The sequence below is a fragment of the Odocoileus virginianus genome, chromosome 28 (assembly GCF_023699985.2).
Source record: "Odocoileus virginianus isolate 20LAN1187 ecotype Illinois chromosome 28, Ovbor_1.2, whole genome shotgun sequence".
Classification (NCBI taxonomy): domain Eukaryota; kingdom Metazoa; phylum Chordata; class Mammalia; order Artiodactyla; family Cervidae; genus Odocoileus; species Odocoileus virginianus.
The window spans coordinates 25,401,239-25,417,935 of NC_069701.1; the positions used below are offsets into that span (position 1 = coordinate 25,401,239).

A 16,697-nucleotide genomic window follows, 5' to 3' on the forward strand; every position below is an offset into this window, starting at 1 on the left:
GTCTTAATCACTGCCAAGGACGTGCCCTAACTAGGTCTCAATTTCTCCCAGTTTAAGCTTACTGCAGATGGAGCCGGCATGGACGGGCTCTTTATTATGGGCAATGGTGACAGCCTCTGCAGCCTGCCCCTAGGAAGTCAGCCCTCCAGAGTGTGACTTGGAGCTGTCCATGGGTCACAGCTCTACAACAACATTTACTCTTCTCAGTTACGACAAACTCACTACTCCTGGGGAATCCAGATTTGTTCTGTAAATAGGGGTGCCCTCACAAAGACGTTTTCCATTACTGGAAGCCATCACCATTTGAAAGGCAGATGGCCCAAACTTACTAAGAAAACCACACAGTCTAGATTTTCCGTAAGTTCAATACTCAACATTCCTTTCTTTGCCGTTATTTTCCCCCCCTCCGCACTTCTTTAACCTGGTTTCAATTAAACAAACTAAAATCACTCTGTAATCAAAATAAATAAAACAGTGAGATTTGATAAAAAGATAAAGGACTGCATGAAATAACTGCATCAAAGCAGACAACAGCTGTTGTTGCTGATATTAAGGAAATACAAGGAAATTCAGTTTCATGTTAGAAAATTTTCCTAGTTAGGACAATTTAATTTTCACATAATAATTTTATGTGATAAATAAATAAATGTGAAAATAAATAATATTTTCCCAAAATAATTTTCACATCCCTTATTACAATGGAAGACACCAAGCTAGGCTCACAGAGGTTCAAGTATCATTCCCCTGGGGTTAAACAAAACAAATGTCAAGGCTGGGATGAGAACTCATATGTATCTTACTCCAAAGCCCATGCTACTTCCACGACTCAAACAATGCAGGTGCCGAGAGTAATTTCAGGAAAAAGCATCTATCACAGGGACAACAATTAAACTCACCTGCAGTGGATATGGTTGCAGGACCACTCAGGATGGCACCGATGCTGTTGTTAGCAACGCACTGGTAATAACCCGCAAGTGAGGGGTTAAGAGAAAGGATAGTCAACGTGCCCTGATGAACCTTAATCTGCTCCACATTTCTGTCCAACCTTTTTCCATTATGCAACCATGAGATGCGAGCAGTCACAGGTTTAGCAGAGCAATGCAGTGCTACAGGTCCACCAGGTTTCTGGACAGCAGACAATGGCTCAGAAACAAAATAAGGTGCCAAGTCTGCAAGGGAGCGTTCCCCGTATACAAAGGGGTGGAGGTGGAGGAGGGAATGGGAGAGAAGGGGAGGTAAGGGGAGAGAGAAAGAAGAGCACATTTAATATACTTACTGGCAATCCCTTTACAACAAAAGACAATCCCTTACCGCATCTGTATGTTATGGTCCTTAAGAGCTTGTATAAGTTCAAGGAACAGCTTTACATTTGAAAAGAAACAAGGCAATGTCCTGATATAGAACATAACAATTAGAGCAGTACAGATAACAATCCTTATGATCTAAATAAACAAAACACTAATTCTGTAAATGAGAAATGGTAAGCTGCTCTTTGAAAGAAGTAGTTTTTAAAAACTGGAAATTAGGCATCTGAAAAAGAGATGACTTTCAAAATAAAGAGAATTCTCTTCCATATTACCAACAGGATTTGACTTTAAGAGCAAATTATTTTATCAATAAAGATTATGGTACTTCTTGATTTGGCTTCCCTGGTGGCTCAGTGGTAAAGAACCTGACTGCCAATGCAGGGGGCAGGGGTTTGATCCCTGGGTGGGAAAGATCTCCTGGAGAAGGAAATGGCAACCCATTCCAATATTCTTGCTTGGGAAATCTCATGGACAGAGGAGCCTGGCGGGCTATAGTCCATGGAGTTGCAAAAGAGCCGGACACAACTTAGCGACTAAACAATAACAACTCCTTGACTACTTCTCTTTAATATAAATCATGTCCAACTTTTAAGAAAGCAGAAGTAGAAAGTCAGGAAGCCACACTGAAATACAAAACCTATCCTTTCTGGGATGTAAGGATAAACGGGGTATCAATCTGAACATTTTTATTTGGTTTTTGGAATAGTTTCATTTGTTATGTCTATTCTTCCAGGAATTTGGGAGAGAGAGGTTCTTGCACTCAAGTATCAAAACAGATCCCTCTCCTCCACCCATAAAAGAGGATGGGGGAGGAATCCTGCTAATCTGGTATAATAAAATACTTAAAAGAAAAAACACAATAAATTGTTGAATCTACTTTTATAGGGTATTTTACCAGAAATAAAGATTAAGGGAAATGCCTCAGCTGAATCTGAGGTTGCTATTTAGCCCAACAAAAAAACAGAAATAAAACCACTAAATCAATTTTCCCTTAACTAAATCAAACACAGTTATATAGTATTTTTAACAAAGATAATAAATAGATATTAATAAATAAACATCACTGTATTTGTATATAAAAATCTTCACACAAATCTAAAATAAAAAGAAATGCGTATGGGCCATGTATCAGCCTTGGGCTTACATGTACATTTAATAATAAACACATTTAAGCTTTTCAGTAATGCAAAGAGATAATAAATTAGGCAAGGTCATGAGACCTGGGATTCAAACCAAGTTCTCTCACTCCAAGTTGGGTATTCTTACATACTGATTCTAAAACTACTCCTTTGGTGGTATACAGTCAGCACTTTATTCCTATTATAACTTCCAAATTCAGAAATTTGTAACATATCCTCATTGGAAAAAAAGCACAATCAGAAAATATTTATTTTCAAGGCAACAAAAGGAATAAATTACAAGGACAATGATGGGAAGGACTGTGAGTGCCTAGAAGCACTACTAAGAAATCTTTGAATTGTTTAATTAAAGGTTTTAAAATCGTTCCGCTGGTCAAACAAATCTTAGAAACGTCTTTATAAACCGTTACTATTGGCAAAGCATTAAAGTTGAAGCTTTTCATAGGGTTAAGATGCGGGCAAGCTTCAGCCCAAAAGTTCCCATTCTCTCTTCTTACCTGGACTCACAGAAGCGCAGAGCATCAGGAGAGTCATGTACAACAGCGTCTGTAAGGGTCTAGAATCTGGATGCATAGCGCCAGATTACAGAAGCGGGCAGGGCAGACTTCCAGGGCAAAACCCAGGCTTTGGCTCACTAAGAGACATAGGGGGAAAAAAAAAGAAGAAGCAAATTTTAAAGTATAAAAACAGTTGAAATCTACTCTCTGAAGAGCCAAAGTCCTGCACGTGGTAGCTGCCTTCAATTTTGCAAGCTTCATATAGACTGCATCAAATACAAGGCATTTAATGATCCACATCTTCCCAGTTCACAAAATAATCTGCAGGCATTAAAGTTAGAAGTTCCGCTCATTCTTCCAAGATACTAAGACACTTATTTTATACGGACCCAATCATTGCAAATGAATCCATTACAGCCTTTCGCCCATTTCTGTTTGTACAACTCACAACCATCTAAAACTCAACCAAAACGCATTCCTTCTCTACATTCCTTAAGATACAAACAATAACAAAAACAACAAAATTATAACTTACGTTTATACAGTGTTTAGTACGGGCCAGACACCATCTCAGTGCTTTTCATATATTAACTGAACCTTTGCAACAACACTATGAGTTAGCTACTCCTGGTTTTCTTCCCTTTTTTCAGATGGGGACTCATGGATTGCACAGAGAAAGCTAAGGGCAGACGTGGGTGGGGACTGAGCCTTCTGCAGAACATGCGAAGACCACTGTGGTGAGGGTGGGATGAGCCAGAAAAAGAGCACAGAGGAAAGCCAGACTAGATCCCACCCAGTTTCAAAAGCCACGGTGAAGATGTTGGCATTTATTCTCAAGGCAATGGCGGGCCCTTGGAGGACTCAGAGAATAATGGGGTCTCATTATGCTTTAAGAGGACTGGCTGGAGGACAGACTAGACTGAAGTGGGGCAGGAACGGAGGAGTGTGAACAAGCTGGTGTGAGCACTGCGTTAGTGGCTGCCTGTCTTGTGTTTCATGCACTCTATATAAAGCTTGCAAACTTGTGGGCAGCCACTGAATCCAGTGATTCACAGGATTAAGACGAAGAAAAGCTTCAGCCCCCCAAACTGCCATTCTCTCTTCTTACCTGGCCTCACAGAAGAGCAGAGTTGGGAGAGTAACATACAGCAGTGTCTCTAAGAGTTCAGAATTTGGATCTGAATAATTGAATTTTCAATGGACCAAGCTGCTTCATTCAAAGAGCTGTTTACCTTTTCTCATTTATAGAATTAGTATTTTGTCTCATTTATGTCACAAAGATTCTCTCATCTATACTGCCCTAACTGTTAAGCTCTGTATCAGGATATTGCCTTATTTCTTTTAAAATATAAGACTGTTTCTAGAACTTTTACAAGCTCCAAGGACCAAAACATATAGATGTAATAAGGGACTGCCTTTCATTGGTCTATAGGGTGCATCAGATACAACAGAGGCAGTCACTGAATCACTAGATTCAAAGCAGACTCTAAAGGCAAACCAACAGAATCTGTTGAAGGCTTGGGTAGAGAAGGCGAGATAAAGAGATGTCAAGGATAAATTTTAGCTTTTGATGTAACAGAATAAAGTCCTGTTTCCTGAAATGGGGAGGACTAGAGAGGGGAAAACAGCTGAAGAAGAGGTTGCTCAATAGCTATGCTTTGGCCATCTGGATCTTCCCGACCCAGGGATCAGACCTGGGTTTCCTACATTGCTGGAAGATTCTTTTACCATCTGAGCCACCAGGGAAGCCCATTGCTATAAATGGCAGCAGAAAAATTGAACTGCTAAGGATGGATGGTTGACAGCCATGGAAATGTTGGGTTTTGTGGGGTCTTTTTTTAATACAGAAATCCTGTAACACATTAACAAAGTTAAAAAAGAAGTTTCACGAAACCCAGCACTGGTAAAGATGTGGGTAAAATCACTATAATATCTCATTGGTGGAAATAAAATTGGCAAACTCCTTTCAGAAGGAAAATTATTCATTCATTCAGCAAGTATTTGTTGAATTTTTTTTTACAGTTTTTTCATTTTATTTTTTAATTGAAGGATAATTGCTTTATAGAATTTTGTTGTTTTCTGTCAAACCTCAACATGAATCAGCCATAGGTGTGTGTATATATATATATATATATATCCCCTCCCTTTTGAACCTCCCTCTGAATGTTTACTATATGCTGGGTACTATTCTAGGAACTGGGTTACAGCACCTTAAATACATATATAAGTGTAAAAAATAATGGACAAAAAAATGTATACATTACATTCTGTGTGAGAGATGAACAATAAACCAGACAAATAAATTAGGAATATGGTCCATGCCATTCTCCAGATACGCTTTATTCCTTCTCCTCTGTGCTAACTCTATACCCTGGTCACTGCCTACCACTGCACTCACTACTCTGTTCTGCAATTTATCTGGTTACATGACCGTGTCCTCTTTAAAGGCAAGAATGATGTCATATTGAACTTTGCAAATTCTAATGCCTAGCAGAAAAGAGGCACTTCATGTTTCTGAAAATGAAAGGAATACCTTCATAGAATGTAACTCCCAGAAGTACCTTAACAAAGTAGTATTTAATGAGAACTGTTATCTCAACTGAATTCTGTGTGACCTAGCTATATTTTTATTCCTTCATTCACTTATTTGTTCATAGATATGATTTCAAAAATCAGCAAACATACAGTAAGTACCTACTGTATACCAAGTATAATTGCTAGGCTAGAGATCCAGAGTGGTTATTTTGATGACAAATTCCACTCCCCATGTTCTTGCTTGGCCAGGATACAGAATTTGTGACTACAGAACACAACAAAATGTAAGGCCAGAGCTACACTAGTGACCTTTCAGTAGTGAGAATTCTACATGTATACTTATTTGTGAAAAGAAAGGTTAACTCTAACCACTGACAAAACTGGGTATAGTAACCCAAGGCAAGGCATTTTAAGAATGTCTTTGAATAAATCAAGTACTTCTCAGGATCTGCTTGCTTCTTCTCTACACCACAGACTCCAAAATCTCCAAGTTGCAAACTCAAGTTCATCTACTATCAGTTCAAGGACTTCCTTTTACCTGTTTCCTTGATGAGCTCTTTTAAATGTGGGAGAAAATACTGCAGTACCACTCACTGGCAGAAAGGGCCAGCTGCGTGAAGGCCTTTTTTGGTTTATTTGAATTCTCCCCTGTTTCAAGGGCAGGAACTGACATACCGCTGCTAGGCAGTCAAGGCAAAGTAAACATTCAAACAACTTGTTAACAGCAGACACTTTCCTGAGACGATGAGGACAAGGAGGAGAGTTTCTTCCTTTTGCCAAATCTTTCCTCAACTATTTATTTATTGAAAAGCAGTGAAACAAATTCCAGAGTCAACTTGAACCCCAGCATGGGATCTGGTGAGTTACTTTATAGCTGTCCTTTAAAACGTCACAGCTCATTATTGCTACCTAAACACTATGGCACAGAAACATGCCCACGTTTCTATGAGGCTAACACTCTGTCAGTTAATTTGGGTGGCTGGAAAGGAATTACAACCCTAACAGTTACTGACTACATATTTGTTGACTTGGTTTATATTTATCCCTGGCAGGCCTGCTCAGCTTGTTGAGAACTGCGATATTCAGAATAAGGACCTGGATTCCGTTGCCCTACTCATCAGGTAGCTTGAAATTATATTCAACAGCCACCAAGGGCAACCTAGGTCCAACCTCACAAACAAACATCCCTGATCACAAGAAGAGTAACAGACAGCCCAAGTGCTGCTCCTTGAGTCCTGACTTAAAGATTCAGGGCTTTCTCTAAGCCCTTCCCGCATGCCCACAGAGAAGGCTATTTGTCTTCCATTACAAACTGTACTTTTAAGCCATCCCAGGCTGAGGAGAATTTCTGTCAGCAAGGGGAAACTAAAGGTATGCCTCATCTCAGAATAAGAAAGGAAATAGTTCCCTAACATTTATTTAACTTATTGTTCAGGCTGTGAACTTGCTGCTTTTATAACCCCTTTTCAACACGCTGCCAGAATAATCCTTTGGGAAAAGTCTTTCCTGAATTTCTAGATTTGACTCCTCTGTTTCTGAAGGAACGCCTCTGCTTTCCTAAGGATGATCAAAGCAGCCTCTCTGCATTATCCCCTCCCTAGACTCCTGTATCAGATGTTCTTAGAGTTTTCTTTGAGGCTTAGGGAATAACTGTGATTAATTTGTGAACCAAAAATTCGGCTTTGGGATTAGTATTGTTCTTCAAAACAGAACATTCTTAGTTTTCTATTTTAAAGGCATCTTCTTCATAAAATAGTAATTTCCTTCTTTAAAAAAAAATTATTTTCAAACTATTTCAAAGCATCCTATTTCTCAACTGTGGAGGGAAAAAAATGACATTTTGGCAATAACTAAACAAAAGAAAAAATACTTAAAATTTTTTTTACTAGATACTGCTTAATTCTGCACAATTTCGGTTATGGAAGTCAAAAACCTTTTTTTAAACCCACTGAACCACCTTGACCTTAATCACAAGCAACTTTAAATCTCTCCAAGTTTTCTTCATTCTGAATATCTGAGTAATTTAGCTAAGCAAACAATATTTCCTGCACAGACTTCTCAGAGAATCTTACTTTTTCCAAGAAATATTCATTCAATCAATTAATTCCATATGGAGGGTATTGACTTGGGGCAAGATCCTGGGAGAGGTACAAAGATGAGGAAGATGCGGAAGGCATAATTTCTGAGCTAAAGGATACTGCAGCCTCATTTGGAAAAGAGGGCTTGAATTAATTAACTCTGAAATAAAGAAAAATATAATAAGTAAATGAGAATGTAAAAAGTATTGAAAGAGGTCAAAGCAGAGGAATCCATCTTTCATTCGACAAACGCTAAGTGCCTCCCTACTCCATGTCAGGGGCTATGCTGTCCTGGGAACTCAGCCAGGGGTGAAACAAGCAGGACAGCTGCCTTCAAGATGCTTCAAATCAGGTAAGGACAGGTGACAACTCGAGAAGCCCTTCCAATACTGACTCACCTAACAGAACAACTAAACTTGCTGCCACAAGGGCCCCTTCAAGGTTACTGCATTTGTGGATGGCTTCTTTTTTTCTCTTTCTTTTTTAAATTATGAAAGAATGGTAACACGTTTACAGGAGACTTGGAAAATATGAAACAAAGTTACATAGAGTTTCACTATTTATTACAGTTAATTTTAAGTATTAAGATTTTTAGTTGGAGTTTCTTCAATATCAAACTCTCAAAAATTAACAGAATGAACATACGGAAAAGAAGATTACAGCAGACCTGAAAAGCACCATGAACCAATTCAACAGAATCAAGATTTATTCAATTTTCACACAACAGTAGGATACAAATTCTACTCAAATTTCCATAGACTATAAACTAGGAGACACTGGAACACATCCAAGGATGTGAAACAAGATACAAAAATTTCACAGTCTAAATATTGAAATCACAGAGTCTGTTCTCTTATCACTGTGGAATTATGTTAGAAGTCAATATCAAAAGATATTTGAAAATACCCCACATAATTTCAAATGCAATGTGACATTTACCAAGAGAGATCTTTGGCTTGACCATTGAAATCCTCAATAAAGTTAGAAGACTGAGAAAACAGAGGGTGACTGCAGAGAACAAACCATTTAAGTGAGAAATTAATACCAACAACACTTTAAAAACCCCATGTATTTGGAAATTAAATGTCCAGTTTTAAATGATGGCTGTACCTAAGGAGTGGACGGCTTCTTTCTATTTGGTATAAACTTTTATATAACTTTTTCAATCAGAAACTAAACAATGGAACTTGGACAGCTGTGGGCAAAGATACACCCACCAGTTTATATGATGCCACAGTTTTTATCAGAAACTATCTATAGGAATTTGAATGGCCTGCTATATTTATTTGGATATTTTGTGAACAGATACCAAAAAACAAAGGACTGTAAATGTTTAATCTTCTGCCTGCAGCAGGAGTACATCATTCTCATGACTATGGAATACTCTAGTGCTTAGCCTTTATTCTGCCATCAGGTGCTTTTGTGTGCTATGACTTTAAGTGCCATGTGGAATGGAAGGTAACTACATGCTTTAAAGAACTTCCTGTCTCCAAGTCCACTTCCCGGACTCCCCCACCTCTGCAGGACTTCCTCACCAGCCATCCTTCACCAGCCGGCACCCTCAAGTCTTCTCTTTCTCCTTTGTGAAGTGAAATAAACTCACTGCAACATATTTAGGAAGAAACTGTTTGCATTCAAAATATTGTTTATCATCTACACAAATTGGTTTTTATTGCTAAGTTGATTTACTTTTCTATCTGTGAAAACAGTTTAGCTCTCCTGGTTTGGGATGGAACATGTCATGACTTTTTTCCCCATCAAAATCAATAGAAATAGTTTTCACTAAGAAGCGAGGCTTTTAGTGGAATTATCTGGCAGTCTATGTTTAGGATTCGGTGCTTTCACTGCTGGGGCCCATGGTTCAATCCTTGGTTGGGGAACTAAGATCCTGTAAGCCTCAGGGTGTGGCCAAAAAAAAAAAAAACCACCAGAAGATAAAGAAGCAAGGCTTTTAGGGTATACAAGTTTTTAGGAACTAAAGTAGGTAAGGAGAGGTTAAATGAGCCACAGAATAAAGCAAGCACAGGTGCTACTGGAAAAATAGAAGTGTCATCCAACCAAGACTCAGAGGCTGAGAAGACATCCCAGAAGAGACAAGATTAGGTGAGTCAGGTGGAGAAGTTTGGGGGGAGGGAGAAAAAGCAAGGGGAGTGGCATATTCCAAGCAGAAGGAAGAGTGTGTGCACAGAATTAGAGACACAGAGAGGAAGGAAGAATAGACTAGAGTGGACAGTTAGGACAGGGAGACAATAAGGCCACATAGGTGAGTAGATGCCAGAGTATCAAGAACAAAATTAATCAGGTTATAGCGTTTGGCTTTCTTCCCCCTGAGCCGAGTATTAACAGCTTTTAGGCAGCAAGAGTCAAGATTAGACTCGTGCCTTTGACAAACCATTTACCCTGCCACGTGGAGAAAGGCTGAAGAGCGTTTAGGAGGCTGTTGTGAAAAGGAAAGGGGACCTGTACTAGAGAAATAACAGGGGATACATGTGAAAGATTTTTTTTTTTTTAATGTTAAGACATGGACAAGTTCAAAAGCTATTTAGGAGGTGGGACTGATGGAACTTGGGTAGTGAACGATGTGAACTGGGAAGGAATACATCTCTTAGACATCTTTGGAATCCATTGTCCGCTCACTTCTGTTTCCCTTTGGCTTCGGCCATAAATAAAGGCATTGAGGCTGTTGTCCAGATTTTGACGTGGAAGAGTGAGTATGTGGATGACTGCCTTCACTAAGACAGGAAATGCACAAGAAAGAGCAGGGCTTTCCATGGTTTGTTGTTGCTGTTTGGAGTTAGCAGGGAACGAAAAGGACGAATCTTAAGGTGTGGAACTAATAAGCTGAGTTGGATCTAAGAGAAACTCTAGGAAAGACCTAGCAGGCAAGCTGAAAAGCCTAAAAGAGATGAGGGAGGCAAGGGCAGACAGAGAGATTGTGATTCCCTAAGGGGGAAGGAGTCTCGGGCTAAAACCAAAAAATGAAATAAAATCAAATTTAAAGGGGTACTAATTCCTCTCTCAAAAATAATGCTCATCATCAATGCTACTGATTAAAAGTTTTTTGTCTTAACAAAAGAGGAAAAGACAGAAAATTATATTCCAGGGATGGAATCAGACACTCAAGACTTCTTAGAAATGAGTTCCCAAATGTCCCTGGACTTTCACGCCCCCGTATACCTTTCAAAGGTACCAAGCACGGTTTAGGGTAACCAGACACATTCCTTCCCTGCAGCCTTTGATCAGTGACAGTCTTCAGGCTGCCCACATGGGGTCCCAAGAAATGAGAGCAACAGCCGGCAGGCATCCTTCAGTGGCCTGACTGGAGGCGTGGGTAGGGGCAGGAGGAGGGGGAGGGAAGGAGAAGGGAAGAAAGGGCCCTCCTAAGTCCAGTGGCAGCAGATACTGCCACTAAGAGTCAACATGTTCCTCTCTGGGGGCTATTCTCAGGGCTTTTAGAAACCAGAGCATCCTTTCCAGCAGTCACGTGCAATTGACAAGAATGCATTCTGCGACCTGCTGCAAAGCTTGAGGGCAGAATGAGTGTATAAATTTTGTGCAAGCAGAGATGCAGTTTGTCCAGCATGTAGGCCAAGTCAACAATGGGCTGACCTCTCTTCTCACCAGAACTCAGCACACCCCCCACCCTTCCCCCTCTCCCGCCGCTGCCAATGGAAATGCAGCTCTTGGTGGTATCTGCCTCCAGGAGCTCAGAAGGACCACGCAGTTATGAGCATCTAGTTTTTTAAACCATTGACACCTACAGACCTCACAGCCCTTCCCCCACTTCTCCGGAGCCTCAATCAAGTCAGCCGAGCCGGCACGCTGATCCTGCTGCCTCCACAAGCATTTCCTTTCACTGTTGGCCATCAAAAGTCGAGGAAGCAAATGGAAGTGACTTGGAGTTATGGCACCAAAAAGGCCAAACGAGCAAAGAAATAATCAACTGCACATGAGCCACTTCAGCTCCGACACAATGAAAAGGGCCTAGGACTAACCCCAGGAAAGGTCACTGAGATCAAAGGTCATGAGCAGAAAAAGGCACCCGTGAGGGGCTGCCAGCTGCAATGGGAGCCAATGTGGTCTTAATTATTCACCAAAAGAAGGAGCCTGAGCCAGGGCTGAGTTAGGTTCTAGCCACATATTTGTGTGTCTTTTTTTTTAAAAAAGTCAAGCGTTCCTGTTCCACTCTCTCTCAAAGAGGCTATTTCTTCCTGCTTCTAGAGCACAGGAAACCAAGAATTGTGGAGATAAGATAATTCTGGCATCCACAGTGACTGTACAGGAGTGTTCCGAATATTTAAAAGCATAGCTGCATACAGACAAGTGAAATTCTAAAGCGAGACTTAGGAGGGATCATTAAAAACACAAAATACAGCAAGTTTCAAGGAGATTACTCTTGAATCTCTTGCAATCATCACAAAATCAACACTTGCCACAAATCCAACTCTCAGTCGATTTTTGGGTTTGTCATTGGAATTGGCTTCATGGGAAAATGTAACACCATAATGGTAACCACAAAACAAATGCCAAACGCAAAACTTTAAGTTTACAAAGAACTAGCTGAACTTGAACAGGCTGATATTATAAAGATCCAGATAGACACTGGGCTAATGTTCTTTGATGGAGAATGAGAAGGAGGAATGTGAAGCCATTTTAAAAAGAGCTCTGGATGATAAGTGTTAGGCAATAAAATTAATCTAGTTGTTAATAAGGACAGTGCCTTGCTCAGACCTTACCAAATGGAATGAATTTTCCTTGGCCATGACGAAAGCCACGGTCATGGGGTTTTGGTTTATGTTTCATTTTCATAACGAGGAAATAAGGACTGAAGGAGAAACTCATTTCCATGCAATATATTCTAATGTATACAGGAAAACACTGAGGAAAAAGCAAAATGAAAAGATATTAGAGATCTAAGAAAAAATATCTTGGCTGCAAACAAACTTGAATCAGTGATGGTTGGGCACTGGACCTCCATCAGGATGATTTTTATATTATATGACCTGCTGAATTATGAGTTTCCTAGAGACATGGAACATAGTGATACTAGTCTCCAAGTACCTTCTTCCATCTTTAAACTTGGCTGCATAAAATACAGGGAGCTCAGCTTGGTGCTCAGTGATGACCTAGAGGGACGAGATGAGGGAGGGTAACAGGGAGACTCAAGAGGGAGGGAATATATGCACACATAAGGCTGATTCACGTTGCTGTACAGAGGAAACTATAACACAACATGGTAAAGCAACTGTATTCCAATTAAAAAAAATAAAATAGGGACTTCCCTGGTGGTCCAGTGGCTAAGACTTCATACTCCCAAAGCAGGGGGCCCAGGTTTGATCCCTGGTCATGGAATTAGACCCCACATGCTGCAACTAAGACCCAGCATGGCCAAATAAAGAATTTTGAAAAAGCAAAATACACATAACCAAAAATAAATAAACCTAGCTGTATAAAAAACGGAAGGGGTCTATATTTCTCAGGAGGCCCACTTTGTTCAAGCTGGTGATGGGAATTAGGTCAGACACGGCTTTGTCAGAGCTGTCACAGCATCGTGTCCGTGCACTAGGCACTGAGAATGGGACCCTTCAAGCCCATTCATAGGCTGGCATACACGTCAATCACAGATTCCTGTGCAGTGAGCACAGTCACCACAAATGGACTGATAAATATAGATATAAGTAAAAATGCACGAAGGCCATAGGAAAAAAAAACTTGCATTCCTAGAAGTTTTGATAGACAGATAAAATCAAAGAGATGATCAAGATTCAAAGTTCTGATGAAGTGAACATAGAAAAATGGATCAATTAAGATTGGGATATCTTTCTAAACATAACACAATACTGCTTGAAGTTTTAGTCCAACTGGGAGAGCCTGAGGTGACGTTTTAGCAGTGGGTCCACCTTGTCCACCAGAAATGAAACAAAGCTTGTTGGAACAACTCTGCTAGGCCGCACGCATGTATACCAAAGAGCAGCAGCTGCTCTGTGACATATATTGGACAATGGTAAACAGGAAGGTCCAAAGAAAAGAATTCAAGAACACCCTGATAGAAGAGATACACACAGACATACACAGTACTCATGGACATCATCGGAAAATCAGAACAGCAGATAGACCCAACCAGAAAGACAGATAAACTTATTCCAGTGATGCCCCTCTGTGTAAAACTTTTCTGAAAATCCTTTGTTCATTATTTTTGGTGTATAAACAAGGCATAAAAACCATCTCATTAGATTATGATTACACTTGATTTTTAACTCCATATAGTTTTAACTCCATCAACATCACCCAATTAATTTATTAATGGTTAGTTCCAAAATACTCAAGAAATAAAAAATAATAATTTTAAGTGCCATAAACAGTAAAGGCAATTCCAAAAGAACACCAAATTTCTTGGTATAATAACAGCAATGTGATATTAAATATACAGCTTGCCAAAGTAACAGACTTTTTTAAAGACATAATTCTGATTTAGATATTTTATGTTTTGGTATAGTTCTGATATATTTTTTTTCATATCACACTATACTCATGTCATAGCTGACATTTGTAGAACACACATGTTGATACAGGCATATACCTTGTAGCTGAACTCTTAAGGACTTACTATTGGCTTCCAGAACAACTTGAGGAGTTTTTGGTTTTCTTTTTTGGTGAGATTTAGAAGAGAATTATTAACTCGATTGTTTATATAATGACAGATGATTAATTTGGATCTTAAAATATAAGAATGCTGTGGGTTGGATCCTTTGCTTAATTTTCTAAAATCTCTTCCTTCAACCCGTTTTCTAAGACATTATGAGTAGAGTTGAAAGTTGTAGCCTAAAAACACAAAAAGCAGTTTCTCAATTCATTTACACAACAAAAACGTATTGAGTGTCCATATTCAAAGCAGTTGGGGGAAGAAAACGATTAGAGAAGAGATGACATAGAAGTAGAATAAGATAACAGAGACCTTGATCTCATTTCTTAAATCTCTGACATCTTTAACTCTTGGATTACACATAAACAGCAGCATTTAAAACTTTTTTGACGTTAAAAAAAAAAGTTTCCAAAAGTGACAGGAGTCTGAATTTATTAATAACATATTTTTAAAGTATTTAATAAGAATATTCAAAATATATTTTTAAAGAATTAACAGTTGGTAGTCTACAGTGACGTATTTCTTTTTCCTAGAGGATTCAGTCAGGTAGAACATTTAGTAAAGTAGTGTGGCTTAGGTTCTGTCTGCAAATAGAGGGGGAAAAAAACCCACAATTTTCTCTCAGTTGTAGAATTCTATGACAAACATTTTACAAGTGCTATGTTTAAATGAAAAAGCACTTAAAAGCCTGTGTGTACCTCTTACACTAGTTTTGCCTCATCTTTGGCAGACTCCAAACATGACTGCACTAATGAAAGAGGAAAGGGAGAAAAAAAACAGCAAAGGTATCCAAAATCAACAAAATTTCAGCTCTAAAAATTAAGTCAAAAGCATATAGTTCAGCCCTTCAGTTTGCAAGCAAAAAAGAGACTGCTTGTGTTCACCCTTATTTAAAAAAAAGAAAAACAAGTTGAAAAAAAAAAGCAGGAGACAAGTTTACAATTTCATTGTAAGAACTTGAAGAGGCAGACCCTTTAATTTGTATTTGGGTAAAAGAAACTGAGGTTCCCTGGTGGCCCAGTGGTAGAGAATTCACCTGTCAACGCAGGAGACAGGGGTTCGATCTCTGGGTCAGGAAAATCCCCTGGAGAAGGAAAAAATCCACTCCAGTTTTCTTGCCTGGAAAATTCCACAGACAGAGAAGCCTGGCAGGCTACAGTCCATAGGGTCCCAAAAGAGTCAGACATGACTTAGCGACTGAACAATAATAACGAAGAAACTGAAGAAATTTCCCTGGCAAATTTTCCTGCTTTGTGAAAGTGTCATCCACTATTTGACAGTCAAATTATCTGTGAGGTTTTCACAGAATTCTGGGAACAGTTAGAAACATACACAATGGAAAAGACAGACCTTCTTAAGAAGACTCAGGATTGTCCTACAAAAGAAAGACTGCTGAAAGAAAAACAGCACCGCTAATTTGAAAACGAAGTTACCAAGCTTTCCAAGAACTTACATTGAAGAAAACATTTCATAACTCTACATAATCACCTCCTTTTTCTCTGCCCAGCTTCCATGCCAACCTGAGTAAGACGTTAAAAGGAAAGGCCCAGCTGGCAGGTGTGGGTGTTCCAAAAATCAGATATTATTTTGTTTATTTGAATTACATTCTTTGCTTGAACAGCCTCAGGGTACAAATAAAACATACAAGTAATTAAAATAACCAACAGCAGGACTAATAAAACATCTAAAAGCAACTTTTATATAGAGAGAGACTCTCTAAGTGTTTGCCTCCTGACCTCAGTATATGGAACAATGAAGGTACACGTAAAACTAAGTGAGGCATTACCATTTCTGCTGGAGGATAAAAAGCCAACTTAAGTCTGTGGTCAGAGGGAGAATGCGACTTGACGCTGATGCATCATGAACACATGGCCGTAAACATTACAGATGGAGAAACATCCAGCATGAGACACAGCAAAGACGCCATGTCCAATTTGGAAAACTGTATACTGATAATTTACCAAATTTAATCTAGAGCAATGGTTCCCAGAGTTTGGGATTTCAATAACCAGAGACACCTAAAAATAAAACAAAATACCAGTATGTCCCATGTAAGAATACCAACCATTTACCAAGTAAAAAAAAAAAAAAAGAAAAGAACTGTCATCTACAATCATTGCTCGTTGGAACAGAACAAAACATGAGCCAAAAAGTAACTTTAGAATAAATTTGGCTTTAGGAAGTAATCACTCCATGTCTTTCAGTTGGTTGTTTCTCATTTTACTCCAGATGAATATAAAATCCTCATTGTAAATTATGCTGGTTTAAAGATCAATGCTGAGAAACAGTAATCTAAAGACTTTAAGGTCTTCACTCTTATAAATCAGTAGATTATAACAGCTCATCACCAACATTTGGTTATAAAATAGGTTAAATCATGTGTCTCTTAATGGAGCATTAAACACACAGCCTCAGATTTTCATCTTGAATGTCAACCAACAAATCTCCCGAAAGCAGCGTTTTCACTCTTAGTACTGAGAGGTTTCTGCCACTCAAAA

At 39.1% G+C, this 16,697-nt stretch overlaps 1 protein-coding gene across 6 annotated transcripts in view; it reads right to left on the reverse strand.

Moving 5' to 3' along the window:
- CDON (cell adhesion associated, oncogene regulated) overlaps positions 1–16,697 on the reverse strand; it is a 97,108-nt gene that overhangs the window by 63,112 nt on the left and 17,299 nt on the right. For all 6 annotated transcript variants that reach the window (XR_011484347.1, XR_011484346.1, XR_011484345.1 and 3 more), the window contains 2 exons: positions 2,944–3,080; positions 897–1,169 (listed from right to left, as the gene is read on the reverse strand). Coding sequence is in view for 3 of the 6 variants with exons in the window: in XM_070457368.1 (XP_070313469.1) it covers positions 897–1,169; positions 2,944–3,019 (349 nt within the window). In the remaining 3 variants the exon portion in view is untranslated. The remainder of the gene's footprint in view (positions 1–896; positions 1,170–2,943; positions 3,081–16,697) is intronic.